Consider the following 19,105-nt stretch of genomic DNA (forward strand, 5'->3'; position numbering starts at 1 on the left):
GAAGAAAACGCTCAAGTCGTTACGCAGGCAAACGCAGGCAGTTTTTGTCAGAAAAATCGGCCTACAATGATCAAAAAAGTCGATAGGTTTATTTTACGAAGAAGACAAAAGGCTGCGGTTTAATTGGAAACTTTGCGTGAGAGGCGACGCACAGGGTTGCTAACTGAAACTTGATTTTGTTTTTCAGCTGTGCGTGTATAGAAGCAAGGGTGGTAGCGAGTGCTGTTGGCCATTTTTCCGGTCTGTTAAAAGTTTAATTTTCGTCCAAAATGTCGCCGCTCCCCTTACGAGAAGAATTACGACTCAAACGCTTCGGATTCGAAGGTTTTACGGACTCGGATTTCAAGAACTCAAAGGTGAGAGCTGTGAATGTTTATGTGTTTTTACCGTCCACAGTTGCGGTTGCTTACTAATGGAAGCGCTGCACTACACGGGTTCGCACGCAAAAGTGTCACAGTGCTATTAAGTAGGCTAAACCCGCAATTAGTTGGCTGTCTCATGAAAACCAGTCATAGGCCACCGGTCAAGCAAGGTATGGTAACCGACCTCTCGAGCTATATAACCTCAGAATCTAGATAGTTTTGGGGGGTAACCACCTCTCGAGAGCCCCTCCTGTCTTTTCTCGCTCTCTCAGCGCCCTGACGACCCGGATATCTGTGATTCCGAGAGAGTGAAACATCCTGCTGATCTGGAACAAGAAGTGAACTTTAAACAAAATATTTAACCGTGTACCGATTGCTGGGATATCTAAGCGTTGTGTATGACTGCAAATGTTGATTTGCAACACACAATGTGCCAATGTGTATACTCCCTACGCCTTTTGTGTATATACGGATTTCAGTAGCTTCCATATTACTATTTTTTCAGTAACTCTTCGGAGTTTGAGTAGCTCTGCAAAAACAAATCCGAAACAATATGTTAGCTATATGTGTTCAGAGGACTGTGACCTGATCCCAACAAACAAAGAACAGCAGTTATTTGAGGGTTCTGCCACACGATCGCATCAAAATCTTGTTTATGTCTGCGCGACCGGCATGACGTTGATATTTCCACTTCTGTACTTTGACTTAATTAATTTAAACGTCATTTTTTAAACGTCATTTTAAATTGCTACGTTTAATCCATTTCTAGCAATATTTCGCATAGTAAATAGAAATTGTACTTAGGTTAAACCATTAACTTTGTTGACTATAGTCATTAACACTAGTTTTTACAACGTTCGAGAATGTTGTTTGATCTGCAGCTTGAATACCACAAGGAAACCGAAAGTATATTTGAGCTAAAATACAAGTTATGAATTGGCGATATTTAGTGTTTTACTCCGATATTCGATAATATACACAAATGTGTGCCCAATGCGATACAAAAAAGTTCAGTAATGTAGATTGATGAATAAGTTAAACAAAATTCTAGCATTAGTTTTACCATGCTTCTTAAATTCACAATCTCAAGGGTTCTGCGGCACGAGCGCATCCCAAATTTTGTTTACGTTTCGCCAACCGACGTGACGTAACGTTGGCATGGTTGGAACGAGCGGCAGATCAACACACGAATGCCACAACATGTCATCTGACGGCCCGATATGAGCCTTTTCCGGACAGAGTAAGTCTTAAACAATGTCCGGACCGGGGGATGATATACCAAGGACGCCAGAAACAGCGATATAGCAGCTGGTAAAGGCACAACGGAACCGCCGGTCGTATGCATTTTCCGGCTTCCGTTTTAAGGCTTTTTTACATGTTTTTGGTTTGTAAACGCTACTCATCTTTAGTCCAATTAGGGCGCCAACCGTCCTATGGTGATACGAGAAGTAAAGTCTTTCCAAATGTCTCCATCTTTTAAAGCAGTGGTTCTCAACCGGGGTGCCATTTGTAATGCTCAAGGCTGCCGAGAGATTTACGAAATCTGATTTTTGCTCAATTCTTACAACTCTTTGTGTATGATTAGAGCGGAATAAATCCAATTTGTCCCACGTTGTGTAGAGTTGGTGTGTGTTGTTCCAGTTCTGTGATAGTGAATTACCTATCACGGAACTGGAACAACACGAAAATGAAAAACTAGCCGAACCGCTAACCATCAAAAGGCTGAGAAATACTGTTTTAAAGTATTAGTACATTCGTGGATACTTTCATTTCAATTTCCTTCAAGTGATCTAATGTAGTTCCTTTTCTGCACTGTTTTTCCAAATTATTACATTTTTAAGTAATACTGCCGAACTATGTAAGTTTTTTTGTAAAAAAATATTGATAAGGCTTTTGAGGTCGTGCGCTTTTTCCATGTTTGTGAAAATGGTAAACGCTAAAATAGACTCCATTTTTGTTTGACCTAAAGATTTATGATGTTGAGCTTTCACTTTTTGAAAGAAAATGTTGTCAATCCAGTTTCCTTTTTAAATATTTGATAAATACTTTTGTTTTACGGCTGACATGTTAACTACATTTACCTCCATGTTTTGGACTCTAAAGATTTGAAAGTCGTTTTTTTACGGTGTCGGAAAACGGCTGATGAACACACGAACGGCACAATGTTATCTGCCGGCCCGATATGAGCTTTTTCCGGAGCGTTTAAGCACGCGTGTCAAATGCCAGGCCCAACAAACCTGATTTTAAGGCTAGCAGCTATAGGAGTCAGAATAATGACAACACAACAGCTCCACGTTAGCTTGTAAAGCTTAGGAACCGCCGGGCGATTTTGCGTAGCTGCTACTCAGCCTTCCGGTTTCCGTTCTTAAGCCTGGCATATTTTTTTGTTTGTCCTGGCATTTTTTTTTGTTTGTGTTAATGAGCTTCGCGTCAATATTTTGGAGGAGCCACAGAAAAAAAAACTTTCCATAAAGTTTTGATTTGCCAAAAAAAGTATTGCATTTTTTCGGTTCAATATTTATTCACTCATCACTTTCCGATATTTTTTTTGCTTTAAGGTAAAAAAGTATAGTTTTTTTTTCACGTCTCCCCCCTCTTTGGATCTTTTCGCATTTATTATTGGTCTGTAAAATAACACCAAACAGCGGATTGCTTGATCTAAAATACAATTATTTGGTCAAATTGTCAACTGGTGTGAACTTAAACGTAAAAAATATGTGGAGGACTTGTAATGTAATTGAATTTTTGCAATTCTGTGCTTGGTGATGAAGTGAGTCATTTAAAAACTATTGAGTTTTGCGCAAATCGCTTTTTTGTTTGTTTTATTTTACTAATTAGATTGCTTTCGCAATTTTCAGCACCTTAGAAAAATATGGATAAGTGCTGATCTTTGCAATTTCAACTTTTTTATTACAGTGGGGAGTAGGCGGGAAGCGGTTTCTGGCCTACAGAGTGCTCACCTTCGCTTACTGGGGAGTCTTCTTCGCCATAGACTTCGGTTTTAACCAGAACAAGGCCGCGTTCTGCCTCTATCTCTCTCACTGGAATGAAGCACAGCTCTGTCTCTACTTCGGCTTCGCTCTCGTTTCTCTAGTCTGTGGGAAGAGCAGCGATCCTCTTACATCTTCATCATCTTCCTCTTTCTCTTCCGGAGGATCCAGATCATCCTCCGAGAGAAGCAGTCGGTTGTACGCGAAGGAAGAGGATGTGTTGTGTGATGGTGAGAGCGCGGAGGGATTGAATGATGAAGCAACGGAGGATACGCCCAGCACTGTACAATTGAAAACCAGTAAGTTTTCGTTGCTTTCGGTCTAAATTAGAAGTTCTTAAGCTTTTTTTACCGCGGACCCTTAAAATTTATTTTGCCCCGCGTGGACGGTAGGCAAAAATATCAAAAATACAAATAGACTTTATAAATCTGCTGATTTCGGTCCAAAATTGTAAAAGTAAAATGGACTCCTAACGCAGTGCAAAACCGTTTAATTTTTAATTCAACTGTTTTCTTTGATAAATTTATTACTTCTTAACTATACACTAATATTTCGAATAGGCTTTCATGTACCCCCTAAAACTAGTACACTGACCCCAGTTGGGGTAAATAAGTCATTTATAAAATGAAGTACGTCCAACTCAAGTAATTTTAAAAAATAATCCAAGTCCAAGTCAAGCCATTTGCTAAATAATTTATGTCCCAGTCTAGTGATTTCTAAAATAACTTAGTTTCAAGTGGAGTTTTTTGAATAAATAACAAGTCAAGTCCCATTACAAGTCATCAGTTGCTTAGGTCAAGTCCCAGTCACGTCATAATTAGAGCAAGTCATATCCAAATCAAAATACTGATATAAAAATTAAACCCTTCAGCTGAACCCTTAGCTGATGTAATGTGTATTAAGGATTGGTTGGTTACTGTAGATTCGTGTAGACATGCCACTTAACGAAAACCAAACATTACCGCTTTACTCCCAGCTTCTGACTCATATAGGTATAATTCGCTTTGGTTAAATTATATGACAATAACAGGATCAAAATATCTTACAATATCCTTTTTAAGACAAGCTGATAATAGGTGAGTAAGCCTTACAAGAGTAATTTATTAAATAAAATTTTCTGAAATCAAGGAAAAAATGTTAAAGCTTATTTTTGCCTAAAAACGTTTTACTGTAGATAAGCCTCGGGCCGGGTAAAAATTCGCTTTTGGTTTTTGGCTTTGCAGAAGCAACATGGCTAACGTGGCTATAGGTTTGTGTTTAGTTAGAAAAGTCTCGTATGGCTGTAATTGCGCCAAACCAAATACATTATCCAACCGGCGCCGAATCTGGGTTTCACATGTAAAATAATCGCGTTTTGTAAATAATTTTTCGGAAAGAATGCGACAAAAAAGCTCAGCATAACCGCAGGTCGGTTTGTGTTCCGTTCGGGATTATGCAAAGAGAAGCCTTGGGGTGTAAGGCAGTCGTCGAACGCCATTAGCCGGCTTCCGCGCTAATGCCAGACGCCGTGATTAATTGACAACGACTTAGCGGTTGCGGTGTTGCGGCGCAGAGGAAATTTTCGCGTCGATTTTCTGGGTACTGTGTTCCTGCTTTAGACGACAGCACGTCTTTCCGTGTTTTCACAATACGCCGCGCGTCCCATTGTCTCCATGTCGCTTTTGTCATTGTCTTGCGCGTTGCTTGTTACATCGTTAGCGTATAGGTGAAATTTTGTTGCCCGGGACTTTTTTTAATTTGTATAGGCATACCCTGTTTTTACCACGAACAACTTTCAGACAAGATATAATGCTTCATCTGACTAGGTTTAGGCAATAAGTTAACTGTCCAGTTCTAGTAGGATATTCATGTTTCAATTTCACGGCAGGCTTGTTTTTTTAGATCCTAGCTTTGCTTGCATAAAAGTACTTTATAACGACGTAAAACGAACTTAAGATTGATGCGCGAAAGCACCTTTCAAAATAACGTACCGCTGTCCGACTGTTCGTATAGATTGAAGAAAATGAGGTGGTTTTCAGCCCGTTTTAAGGTTTCTGTTGATTAATTACAGAAGCAAAAAGGCGCCTGCCAACTGGCTTTAAAATAAATAATACGTCTTCTATTTACGTTGTGCGACGTTTTTCACAGATGTTGTGTTCAGTTTTGTGATATTGTTTTTTTGTAAACCATATTTCTAGTTGTAGGTGTCATATATAAGGGTAACTCTTTTAAAATCATGGTTATTGTGTTTAACTTGACTCTGTAAAAGAAGAATACATAATAAACTAATTATGACTCAAGTCCAGATCAAATCAATGAACTGTCACGTTGAACCTTAAAACCCCGTGCGTTAACAAATTTAGCAAAATCCATTCATGTTAAACTTCATATATCTTAATCGCAGCTTTGCAGCTCAGTCGCCGCTCCATCCCATCAGCGGTAACGAAGCGCTCATCCATTCGCTGGTACCAGAAGCTAACCACGATGCTTTACGTCACATCGCTCAGCATTTCGCTGGCAGTGACTCTGCTGTACGCCACGTTCGAGATGCGCACTCAGCTGGCGGGCAGCGAGAAGCAAATGTCGGTCATGAACTTTCACCTACATTTTGTCAACTCTCTCCTTATAGTGATCGACTTTGTAGTGAGCAGGATTCCTTTCCGGCTCTTGCATTTTGTATACGTGTCGATTTTCACGGCCATCTACTGTATCTTCCTCTTTATTTTGCACGTCACCGGCGTTAACTCGGCCATGTACCGAATCGTCGACTGGAAGAACACCACGAGCTGGGCTGTTGGATTCTGCTTCGGAATGACCTTCTTAATAGCGCCTACAACGCACGCTGCTATGCATTTCGTTCAACGAGGTGTATGGGCAGTTTCCAGGCGCCTAGTGCCTCCCCAATGCGAAACTGTGGCGGTAGAGTGTGATTCTAAGGTCGCAGAATCGGACGAGCTCCCGGTGCTGAAAGCCTAGTTTAAAACAGGGCTGGGTAATCGGTGTAAAACAACTTGGAGTCGGACTAGGAGGAAAATAGAGTTGAATTTCAAACATCAAGTCCCACTCCAAACTGTTAAACCGATTTCGTCGAGGGGCTGAGGGCCATGCCCCCCCAAAATTTATAAATATTTTACTCTTATTAATTTGTTTTGTAGCATTTATGAGTAGTATCACAACAGTCGATCACAGGCATGCCAAACCTTCAATTGTTACGTCACAAACGATGTAGTTGATATAAGGTTTGCTATACAATAATGTAGTTTTACTACTTAGACAGTTTTTGCTCTTTCACTGTTTTTTTAGTATTACGTTAACACTCAGTCAGTTGCTGTACGAAACGGTTTGCTAGCATTGTTATTTGTGTTGGTTACGGCAGTTAATGCAATAAAAAATGCTAAACAAATAAATCCAACGTTTTGCCCCCCCCCCCCAAAAAAATTTTCGGCTGGCTACGCCACTGCTGCACATGCGCACGTCGGATTCTGGATTTAGGTAGTTTACCTCGAATACTGACTCCGACTTTAGCAAAATGAACCAACTTTGTTGAGGCCCGAGTCCGAATTTACTGGTTTGGTCAGCTCTGGCACTGCTATTGAATTGTAGTTCAGTATCAACTGTAAACGTTTTTCCGCTGTATTCTTCCAATTAAAAATGCTTTATCGTGGTTAGACCCAGAATACCAATCCCAGATATAATGTAACTCAGTTACATTTCTGTGAGCTTTACGAATATATAATTCTCATTTATTATTATTTTTACTTTATGAATGAAATCACACGGTTTTCAAACAACCTCATATTACCTAGTAGAGAAGGGGGCGAAACTTATAACTTATAAGTATACGACCCTGTTTGCTATGTATCCTGTATTTGGAGTAAAATCGTATGCAAAGTTGAAATTTCAAAAATTATATGTTGATGTTGCAATGTGAATCGTTTATTTTTAAACACTGCACCGTTTTTGCGCAAATTTACAGCAAACATATATAGGCTGTAACTGTTGGTATGAAATGCGTGTGAGATACAAATGTGTCTATAGGTTTAACATTTAACGTTTCGTCGAATGGCGATAGATATGCAAAAAACGATTTTTTTCTTAAATACGCTTAAATCACTGGGCGCTAAAACTGATTGTTTTACTTCATTCATGCTTCTTCAACTTAAATTTAAAGAGTTTTTTCCTGTTTTATGTGATACATTCCACATATAACTTAACGTTATTATTACAGGCACAAAACACCATCATGGTTGTTAGTGATATTTCTTGCTGCTGGTTCCATTCTTTTTGCAACTGTAGGTTCATTGACGTATTATTGCAGTTAATTGTGAAAAGTTGTTCAGTTTTTGTTTTGTTTTTTCTGTGTTCCACGATTGAGGCATCCAACGTTTGTAAAACTGAATTTGCGTCACTGACAGACTTGTATAGATTATATTATGTAAAATTAACTTTATTTTATATTATTTAAATATTGCATTTCGTACGTCAATGCGCTCTCTTAATTATGATGTGATTGAGAATTACAAAAGGATTTTTCATAAATGTGTATTGTGTATGTCAGCAAAAGTCTTCGCCAAAGTAACGGTATTGATTTATTGGACCCAAAGTTAAAAACTTGATTTTTAATTTAATCCAAAAACAACTTTTGAACAGTTTTTTATAACTATAGGATCACAGTTTAGCAACAATTATTATAGTAAAATGTTTTTGCTACAGTTATTTAATATAACTTCCAGGAATGTGCAAATGTTTACTGATTCGAAAATTGCAGTCTATAGAAAATATTTGATGAATATTTTTTATATTTAACCCTATGTCAATGACGCATAGGTTTTTTGGTAAATTCTGGTCGACTGAGCTGATTAAGTTCCTTGATAGTGAATGTAAGAACAAGGCGAAAATAAAAGTCAATATTGAACGCACTACAACTTTCTTGACTTACTTCGTAACTCATTTTTATTGCAGAAAGAAATATTTGTTTTGAACAAAAACAAAGAAAATATTAGGAAACAGCTCCAACACTTCAAATTTCCAAAAAGGGTTATTGGTAATTATCCATGCAATTAAAGAGTTTTAAACACTCATTGGTGCAATCTAAATTCTAAATGTGACAGAAAATTACTTACCAAGAATTATAAAACTTGCGATTGAACAGTTGTCAAAATAAATTAAATACGCGCCGTCCACTTTTAACACCTAAACCTAAACTTGGCAAAGCAGTTATAATATATAAATTAATTAAAAACTTAAATTAAACATTATTGCTCAACTAATATAACTAAAACTACCTAAAAAACGCCGTTTATTAAGTTACACTTAAATGCCGAATTGACGTATTTTTTAAAGGTATATTGTTTTGGTAAACAGACTCCACTTTAGGTGTTAATTTGCCATCTGCTTTCGTATTGAGAGCGTTGCTCATTTACAACTTCTCCACTGTTTTTGCGACAGTTTACTAATTTCTTAAGATTATCTTACAAAATGGTAAGTTCAAAAGTGTTACAGGTCTTTTTTAATAAACCTTTTTATAAGCATATAAATCCTTAAGAGAAATTGCATATTTCAAGCAACGTTTATAAGTTGAATTTCATTTTTTTATTCGTAATTTTAATAACCGCCGCTGAACTGGAATCCCACCACATTTTCGTCAGGGGATTTAAATTGCTAACAATATTTGGGTTAGGGTGAGAGTTGGGGTTTTGGTGGCCCAAGTGGTAGAATTCTAGACCCGCGCCCAAATATTATTTTCATGTTTTATAATAAAAAAACAAGCTTAACTTTACATATCCACAGCCATGTTTTTTTCTTCTTTTGCTTAGCAAAGTGTATGGTATCTTTCAAAAATGTGTAACATATTAAATATTGTTTGCAGGCTCCAAGGGGTGGCTCAAAACTTAACTATCACATCAATTTTCGAATGAGATGCATTTTACAGGTTAGTCATTTTTTTATAGATTTCTCGTGTTATAGTGGAAGCCTTTAAGTTAATTTTGAATGCAATTTACCTGTAAAATTACGACCTTCTGTATTTAATATGTTATTTTTTTTTAAATGCGAATTATGAAATAACAAACAAGCTTAGTAGTTGTTCTGTGTTTATCAACACTTAAACACCCAAATTAATTAATTGCCATAAGCCAAATCTTAGAGTTCATTAAGTTATCTTACGAATTTTTAAATAGGGCTTTAGATTACGCGTTTCAGCTTTCGTTTGCCAAATATGTTCTTCAGTTACATAATATCATATTTGATGATGCAAAGTTTTCCGTATTGTTGTGTGTAAAATTCCTAAGTTTTTCTGCTTTAGTTCGCCTCGTTTCAAACTTGACATGTAACCTTTAATCTCGTAATCTATAACTGTCAGTCTAGCGGGTGGTTTTCTCACGTTCTGCAAAACAAGCCACTTGTTTCGCTGGCGTCTGACTCCCGCTGCAAATTGGCCTTAGAATGGCCGCTGTAATGCCTAGCCATGTTTTCAGAGTGCCGGCCAGTCTTATTGGCCAAATATGACGTAACTTTCGTGTTCTTTTTCTTCCTACGTATTGGCTATATACATGTCGTTTCTTAGCTGCTTTGGGCTTTTTCTCTAGAGAAGTCTTTTGCGAAGTCTTAGCCGACAGTCGCTGCAAAAGGTGGTGGCTGTCTGTCTCACATTAACTTGAAAATAACGTTCACAAATGCTATTTGATAACGTTTTAATTCGTTGTAACAATATACTTTTGAATGGAATTTTAGTTGTGGTTATGACAGGTAGCATATCTGACCAGAAACCTTGGCAAACAACAAGAACTCGCGCGGTTGCGACCCGCCGGGCAACTGTATGGGGCCAGGCCCCAGTGCACAGGTCGCGGTGGGGGCGCAACAGTAGTCTAACTTATTTTCTTTTGTAACCTGACATATATTTCATGTAACATATGATATTGCATTAACTAACAATCAAACCATTGACCAAAAGTATCTATTCCAAGTGCCAACAACATTTAATTTTGCTAGGTTGAAATTTGTAGTTAGGAATATTATTAGTTAAGTAAATTAACTGCTATGTATAAGATTATTTTTAGTTAAATTGATTAACATTCATGTCTAAGATGATTATTAGTTAAGATTAATTAACTGTTAAATGTCTTGTACAGGATGGAAGGACATTCATTGGGACTTTCAAAGCTTTTGATAAGCACATGAACCTAATCCTTGTCGACTGCGATGAGTTCCGTAGGATCCGACCGAAAAAAGGTTCGTCCGATCGTGAGGAAAAAAGGACGTTGGGTCTCGTACTTTTGAGAGGTGAACATCTGGTATCGATGTCCGTGGAAGGACCCCCTCCATCAGGAGTAAGTTGATATAAAGTTCCGAAAATGTACCTAAAAAATTCTTGCCTTGCATTGCTATATTTTTTCTAACTGAATGTGGTAACACTATATTACAATTAGTAACTTGCACATCTAAATTTAAGCAAAAGGTTAAGTTGCGCTAAATTCCCCAATCTTAAGTGTGAACCAGTGTTGCAAATATTTATTTTAAAATAACTTTAATCAAGTTAAGTATTTTAAATAAATAACATGCCAAGTCCGTATTAAAGCAAGTAAACTTCATAAAAATAAAGCGTTTAACTATTAGAATTGGTTAAGTTGTCCGATTATTAACTTCAGATGTGCTAAAACAAAATGAACCCAACTAGCGACTTACGGTGTTGTCAGCAAGTCATGCACTACCTTTTTAGTTGGAAAATTTAGCCAGTTGCATAATCGTCTGTGTCCATTCTGCATTTTTTATGCTTCACGCCAAGATCTTGGGTGTGCCAAACTAAATTTTGAGTTGTGCAGATCTGCCAAGTTTTAGTGCACACCTTATGTTGGAAATTCTACCAAAATTTAGCATTTTTTCCCAAATTTTCAAGAAGTGTTAACCTGACACAGAAGACAGAATACAATCTGGCCACAAATTATATAATAACTTGTAAAATAATAGTAAAATCAGTTTTCTACTCTCCACTTTAATTGCACATTTAGTTATGTTTTTAATTTCGACTGTATAATTCTTAATCATTTATTCTCGCATTTTTCATTTAATCCCTATATACTATATAGTAGATAAATTTAAATTCAAGTATGTGATAAATATTGTTTACAATTCAAATGAAATTTTCACATGTTCAACAGAAACTGGGATAAAACACCTATTATGTTCAGGATATTTTTTCTACTTAAAATATTCCTATATTAAATCTTTGTGTAATAAAAATTAATGTGATCTAAGGCTGTTAAATCTAACGTGTTGTTTCCATTGCTCAACAGAAAGGAACCGGTGTCCCAGGCATTCCGAGTAGAGGTCCCGGCGCCGGTCGTGCCGCTGGCCGAGGAATGGGTGGACCTGGCGGGCCAAATCCAGGTCTACAGGGTCCGATGCATGGCGTAGGCGGGCCGGCGCCAGGTTCCATGGCGCCGCAAAGAGGGGGCTTCGGCCCACCGCCCGGTATGCGAGGACCCCCACCAGGAATGGGTAGGGGAGGATTCGGCCGCGGATTTGGAGGATATTAAAAAAAACAATTGTGAATTTTGGAGCATAAGGGTTGGAGTTGTAGTAGGACGTAATAAGAATATCAAAGCCCATACAGAGGTAGGTATCATTAGGAACGTTTCGAATAAATCTTTATTAACTCTTACAACGGATGTTGAAAATGAATAAAGAGTTATTCGAAACGTTCAAAATGCTACCTACTTTTGTATGGGCATTGATAATCATGAATTCTTTTCTGCTCTGATTCAAGGATTGTCACGCTTTTTTGCAAGTTTTGAGATGACGTTCAGATAATTTTTCACACGGCTGGCAGTATGTGGTCTTTCAGGACCAGCACACACCATTTTTCGGGCCTTTTTTCATTGGCTCTAACTCTTGTGTTTTGTGTAGCGTTCCTTTTTTCAGTGGAACATTCTGCTGCTGCTACTTTGTTTGTGTCGTGTGCTTGACGTTTCTTTTCGCTGTCAAAAAACAAATTTTCGAATTGTCTCCGATGCAGATCGTGCTTCGTAATGGAAATAAAATACACTTTCGTAAAAATTTGTTATTTTTGTGTTAAGTGCCCGAAAGACCAGATTAAGGGATCTTCGATAATATCGCATCAAAGACGTTACAAAACTGGTATGGGCATTCCAACGTTGGTTTTGCGAACCCAAGCTACGATGTGTAGTTTACAAATTTTAACATGAAATAGTAGGTTAACAAAGGCGTTATGGAATCCTTAGGCTAAACCAAATTTGACCTAATAATCACAAAAGGTAACTGTGGTATGGGTTTTAATTTCAGCAAATGAGTTGAATACCGATGCCATTTGCTATCGTACGGTGATTCTTCTTCGCCAACTATCCAATATCAAAGAGTGAATACAAGTATTGGACATCGCTACTAAGAATAACAAAAACAAAACAAACAATATGGCTCATCTAAAGGTGGAAGTGCTTGCATTTAATGTATTTTTTTACCAAATAACACATTAATGAGACTCTTGAGCATGTAATTAAGGCAAAAAATTTAACCAGGTGGATGCAAATTGTAACACAATCAACAAATCAATTAGCAAATAGCTAAGATTTACAAAATAAAGAAATAACAAATGAATCTTTTATGTCAATTTGTCGCGCCATCGAACAACGAACAACCGGTATCTGCAAGTTGCTAGACGTAAAAGTGCATAACCATTTCGCGGGAAACTTCAGTGTGAAGAAAATCTTAATTAGCAGTTTTAGCGTTGTTTATCTTTTTTTGTTTTACCTTCAGTTCTTTGAGTTACAAAATTGTATTCATTAAAAACGAAGTACGATTATCACAAACATTTTACGCAATTGTTGGCGCTGGTCTAGAATCCTACCACAACGTTGAAATGATTATTAAGCAATGCATAATATGTGGGTTAGGGTGTCGGTTAGTGTTTGGGTGTGGGTAGGTCAAGTAATATTGTTTAACACTATTACTGGACTCACCCAAACGCTAACCGGCACCCTAACCCAAATAATGTTCGTTGTGGTAGGATTCTAGACGAGCGCCCAATTGTTAAATGTGAACAAGTAGTTAAATCAATAAAAAAAAAAAAAGTAGCAAAATCCGCTTTCCTAAATATAATTAGATTTACCTTTGCGTTGACCATATAAGGCAGGGGTTTCCGAACCAGGGTTACTCGTACCCCTTGGGGTTGGGGGTACGAGATTGAACATCAAGGGGTACAAAGATCCTTGGGCCACAGAGCAGCTTTTCGAACAGATTTTACAATATAGTTTTATTTTGTAACTTTAAGTGATATTATGCCATTACAGACTTTGCTTTGAAAAAAACAAACAATTATCTACAAATAATTGTTGTTATTTAGTAAGAAACCTCATTGTCTTGTAACAATGCTTTTTTTACCTGCAGATGATTTATGTGTTGCCTTATATAATCTACATCGTTTAAGCCAGCGGTTCTTAGGGGGGCGCGAGCTCTACTTCATTATTTAGTTTTTTTCAGTAATTTATTGGTTTTCTTTGGGTTGGGCACCACTCCTACAGCTGTACAAAGTCTGTTTTTTTGCCAACTGTAACATTGAAACTGCAAAAAATGTTCGCACTTTGCGCCAATTTTTCGTTTAATACTATTGCTAACTTTTTTAACACAAACCCTTTTTTTGAGTGCCATTGCATGTTTTCATATCACGTATAACGGTCCTATTTAATTACACTTTTGCTAACTTATAGATAAACTATAAAAGTTATTCCCCTTTTGAACTATTTTTTTATCCATGTTTGATAAAGATAACAGCCTAGCAACAGGGGTACTCAAACTTTTTTGCGCAAATCTATAATGGATTTGCCATATTGCTGTTGTGTTTTTGTCGTCACATCTTTTGAAACACGATAACGCAATGTTTCATTTTTGCGTTTGACAATTTTATTTGCGCTCGACATCACAGCCTTACAACTGTGGAGCATATGTCCTCACAACACATGTGTCAAAATCAGCTTGATACAAATCAATGTGTCGAGCACGAGCAATTTGTTGTGTGCCCAATGCGAAAAAGTCTCCTAAATTACAGTAGTCAAATCAACCAAATAAAACTCAATTGTCTTCGCGCGACCAACAAAACACTCCACTATGTTCAACTTATCTCAGTGATATTTAATTAAAAAATGCCAAATTGCATTTTGTAGGGGGGGCGCGAAGCATAGGAAAATTACCAAAGAGGGGCGCGACTGAAAAAAGGTCAAGAACCACTGGTTTAAGCGCATTTTATCAATGAAGCAACAACAAATATCTCACAGAGGAGTGACAAACAAAATAAATGACATTTAATTTATACTCGATTTTTGCATTTTTTAGCGAAATACCGGTTTAATCTTTAATTATAAGCTATAAAAGCAATGTAATGTAGCAATATATATCCCAAAAATGTCATCAGAATTTTCTTGGGGGTACGAAGAATGCTCTGACCTGACAAGGCGGTACGAGCAGCAAAAAAGTTTGCCGACCACTTATATAGGGCAAGGAAATCTGGCGCCAGTGCCTAACCCAAATTGTGTGCGTTGGCTTAGGATTCTAGACCAGTACGCAACACTGTACTGTGCTTTTTGCTAAATTGTGATATTTTTTAGATTTTAGGATACAATGGTTTTACAAAACTCTGGTAAATTTAATAAGCCAAGGTTAGTTTTGATGTGTATATTTCTACTAAAGTTTTAAATACATTTGTTTTTAAGTTAGTTTGCATTCTTGTTATCTTTTGTAATAAATTATATCGTTAAATGTTTGGCAAAGCTAGAAAAAAATATTAGAAATAGACACTACTTTTACGAACAGTGTGAATTATTCAGTAATTTGTTTTTTTTTAGCAACTATGAAGGACAGTCTGAAAGTTCAGCTCGGAGACTTGAAAGTGCTCAACTTTCTGACGTTTTGGACCAAAAATATGGATACGAGAAGCTACAGTTGCCATGTGAACGACTTGGTTGGCTCATTAATCTATGTGCTGTGAGTATTTTTTGTTGTGTTATGTTTTTGTATTTTATAAGCCAGTCTGGAAAAGAAGGCAGACCTCGAGACCTCACTGGTGCACGGCCAAAAAAATATTGCAGGTGCAACTAAGGTCAAAAGTGCATGCCACTACCACTGACTATAATGTATGCGAAAACAGGGTGCATATATCAATATTTTTTGGGATGCAGGTTTACTCTGTTAAAAAATTATTGGTGCACTTGCCATACTTTCCGTACGGGTTTGTATAACGTTTAGTTTTTCTAAATACTTAATATAGGTTACAGCTTTTCAAAGATCAGATTCTAAAATAGCGCTGTTTTTAATTACCAAATTGTGTTTGTCACTAAGGCTGCAAAATAATAGAATATGTCCGGCATTTATTATAGCACAACACCTAGTATTTTTTGTTGACTCAAGTATTTTTTGAATTTTTACCTTTCTTAAAAACATTTTTATTTTCCAGCCGTGTCTGTTGTCTAATAAAATTTCATTTTTCCAGGCGGACATTTTAGATGAAGACAAAAGACTCGTCAGTGCTGTTGATTACTATTTTCTACAAGATGACGGAAACAGATTTAAGGTAAAAAGGAAGCCAGAGTTACACTTTATACTTTTTATTACAATTGAAAAATGGATTAAAAATGATTGCCACGCACTTTTGTTACTGTATTATCTGTAATTAATGTTTAATTTGTTGTATATTAAAGGTTATTCATTATAAACGTATAAGCATTAAATATTGTTTTGTATTTTTATTTTCTAATATAGCAGATGTATGTTGTTATCCATTTATTTTATGTTGAATATGCCGTGGCTGCCAGATAGTAATAAAGTCTTTGTATGCAAGCAATGTTATATTTTTCATAAGGTTTCAATGCCATTCCGCCCCTACTTTTATTTATTTGTGGAAAGCGGCACTGAAAAAGAGGTGATGGCCTTTCTGCAGAAAAAGTTTTCCAAAATTGCCGCCATGGAGGTTGTTAAGAAAGAAGATTTGGACTTGGTGAGTTTTAATAATGGCCTACCAATACATTTGTATTTGGCAAACCACTCTAAAATGCTCAAAATTTTTTACTAAAGCAATATTTTTTTTAATAAATAATTTTTAGGTGGAGTTTTTTTTTAAGTGTTGAATATAGTCCAAAGCAGTTAAATTAGAATATCTCATATTTGGAATGATATTATTTACACACTTTTACGTTTTAGCAATGTATTATGCCTTCTTTTGTGTGGTAATGTAATCTTGTATATTTTAGAACAACCACTTGGTTGGCTTAAAGAAAATCTACATCAAGTTATCTTTCTGTCACGTCGATGATTTGAGCAGCGTAAGGCAGCAGATAAACCGTGCGGTTAAAAAGAATCAAGAGCGTGACAAAGGAAGCTCTGTGTACACTGCCATGTTGACCAGGTAGATTATTCCTTAATGTAAATACATACAACCATTGCTTCTATAATCTATATAAAACTCAGACAGTCAGGTAAAACTAAACATACAATATGGCATTTTTTCTGTTTAGAATAGAATTTTCTTGAAGATAGTTATCCAAGCTAGGTTCACTTGTTACTTGCACAGTTGGATAAGTGCTTGTTATTTTTTTCTGTTATTTTCAATCACTATGGACTGAGTGTTTGAGGATTAAAAAGTTAAAAGTTTTTTTTATATTTTTTTTACCCAAAAGTTAACATTGTATTTAAATGCTACTAAGCTATTAAAAAGTTGTATTGTAGTTAAACACTACTGGCGTTTTTATCAGTTTGCGTAGCACATAGAAATTGATTTAGATTTTTATTAAGGGTAAAAAATATTACTATAATGGCGCCAAAAATACTTCTTTTTGTTTATAAATGCAATTCATACTGATACAGCACTATAATATTGCCTGTTGTTAGTGCACTTGCCGGAAAAACAGTCCATGAGGAGAGAAGTTCCACAAAAAAGGTACAAGACCAAATGGAGAATATTATTGACATTCGGGAGTACGACGTACCTTACCATGTGCGCGTCTCAATTGACCTTCAAATCCACGTAGGCCTCTGGTACACTGTGCAGTACAAAGGGTCAACTTTTCCCCCGGTTATAACCAGAAGAGATGACTTGCTTGAAAGACCGGTAATTTAATTTGTTATAATAGTTTTTTTCGTTTGATTTTGTCCAGATGAGCAAACAAGTAATTGCCATTTGGCAAACTATAAGTCAATTTGCTCCAGCCGTAAGACCGAAATAAAAACAACACCAACTTAGGAATAACCCAAATAAGATTAATACATAATAGTCGTAGTATCTCCCTCCCCTCAGTTTCAGGCGTTATTTTGGCCATTCAGCCTTAGTGCGCTGAATTTGTACTTATTCCTAAAAGGTTGGGTCTTGTTCAGACGAGTAAGTTCTTATTCTGTCGTGGATATTAGTGCGTTGGCATTATTTTTTCGTTGGTCTTAATATTATGTTTTTATAGATTTTTCTACTTATTTTTTGTTTTTTAGGTCTTATTGTGTGTTCCCAAATCCATTACACAAATTTAAACTAAAGAAAAAGTTAAGTTTTGCTAATCTTTTTTTTAAATATTGCATTTTTTTGCTGATAACAACAACTGGCCCAAGATTTTCGTTTTGCTTACGTTTTTCATTGGTGATGGTTTTCTTAGAGGATTTTGTAATAGTTTTGTAATAATATTCCGTATTACCTGGTTTCCTAAGAACCTATTTAACTAACCTTACAGGACATAGGGTGATTAGATATTTCAAATGTTTACATTTTTACAGGATCCTGTTGTATTAGCATACGACATTGAAACAACAAAACTGCCGTTGAAATTTCCTGATGCCGAAACTGACAACATCATTATGATATCTTATATGATCGATGGACAAGGCTATCTCATATGCAACAGGTACTAATTGATAACTTTTACTGCATATTTTCCCGAAAACCAACCTTGTTATATTTTGGATGCCTAAACACAGAAGCTACGAAATCGTTACCTATTGAAAAGTTAAAAAACTCAGTTCCTTGAATTTATTTTATGTTCGGATTTAAGTTATGTGTTAAATAAGTGCGTCAAAATAACATTTTTTTAACCATTTGTCACTGTATTGACCATGGCAGTTACAAAAAAGCGTTAAGCGATAAAATCTTTAAAAAGCTATAAATTTTCATCGATAAGCACTGAAACAAATTTTTTTTTTTTAATTTCTTCAATAAAGTTCTTTAAATTTTTTTCGTAAAACCGTGTGCAAATTGACCGTGCTTTTTTACTTATTTTACTTAACTAAATACACGTTAAAAATGTTGTGTTTTTTCACATGGAATTACATACGATTGATCCATATTTAACAACCGAAAAATGTGATTATTTCCACTAAAATTTTTATTGCCAATCGTCCAATATTAATAAAGTGTTTAAGCTACACTTTGCCTAACTTCAGATGCTCAAATTTTCTCATACAGCTCTCAATTTTTATTTCATTTAAAGGGAAATAGTCGCCGAAGACGTTGAAGATTTTGAGTTTACTCCCAGGCCTGAATTTGAAGGAAAATTTGTGATCTTTAACGAACCAGATGAGGTTAGTGAAAAGTGGCTCCAAAACCAACTAGTTTGTGCCATTCAGTAAACCGCAGCCATTGGCGGGCCTGGCTGTTAATTTACTGAAAAGTAATATTACAAAATACTAGTTTTAGGGCGTTTGGAATAATTTCAACTGGGTAAGTCCGTTAATATTACAAGGCAACTTACAACAAAGGTCTAATTGTGTGTTTCCTGGCAATTTTAGCATCCA

The 19,105-nt window shown here is 36.3% G+C and overlaps 3 protein-coding genes across 3 annotated transcripts in view; all 3 read left to right on the forward strand.

The window, feature by feature from the left end:
* Positions 1-205: 205 nt before the first annotated feature.
* LOC146165466 (uncharacterized) lies at positions 206-6,347 on the forward strand. Its single transcript, XM_083382543.1, has 3 exons — positions 206-356; positions 3,279-3,651; positions 5,736-6,347. Exons 1-3 carry the CDS (start codon positions 270-272, stop codon positions 6,305-6,307), a joined length of 1,032 nt encoding a protein of 343 aa, XP_083238669.1. The 5' UTR covers positions 206-269; the 3' UTR covers positions 6,308-6,347.
* A 2,858-nt stretch (positions 6,348-9,205) lies between these two features.
* On the forward strand, positions 9,206-12,379 carry LOC146165467 (small nuclear ribonucleoprotein-associated protein B-like). The gene is made up of 3 exons (XM_083381983.1): positions 9,206-9,263; positions 10,462-10,659; positions 11,623-12,379. Exons 1-3 carry the CDS (start codon positions 9,246-9,248, stop codon positions 11,863-11,865), a joined length of 459 nt encoding a protein of 152 aa, XP_083238109.1. The 5' UTR covers positions 9,206-9,245; the 3' UTR covers positions 11,866-12,379.
* A 2,580-nt stretch (positions 12,380-14,959) lies between these two features.
* The window catches only part of LOC146165468 (DNA polymerase epsilon catalytic subunit A-like), a 44,032-nt gene continuing 39,886 nt past the window's right edge, over positions 14,960-19,105 (forward strand). Inside the window, exons 1-8 of the mRNA XM_083382614.1 lie at positions 14,960-14,997; positions 15,184-15,322; positions 15,828-15,908; positions 16,197-16,331; positions 16,585-16,739; positions 17,222-17,441; positions 18,092-18,219; positions 18,802-18,892. Of these exons, the coding sequence (XP_083238740.1) occupies positions 14,960-14,997; positions 15,184-15,322; positions 15,828-15,908; positions 16,197-16,331; positions 16,585-16,739; positions 17,222-17,441; positions 18,092-18,219; positions 18,802-18,892 (987 nt within the window). The remainder of the gene's footprint in view (positions 14,998-15,183; positions 15,323-15,827; positions 15,909-16,196; positions 16,332-16,584; positions 16,740-17,221; positions 17,442-18,091; positions 18,220-18,801; positions 18,893-19,105) is intronic.

This window comes from Ascidiella aspersa, chromosome 2, assembly GCF_963924565.1.
Source record: "Ascidiella aspersa chromosome 2, kaAscAspe10.2, whole genome shotgun sequence".
Classification (NCBI taxonomy): Eukaryota; Metazoa; Chordata; class Ascidiacea; order Phlebobranchia; family Ascidiidae; genus Ascidiella; species Ascidiella aspersa.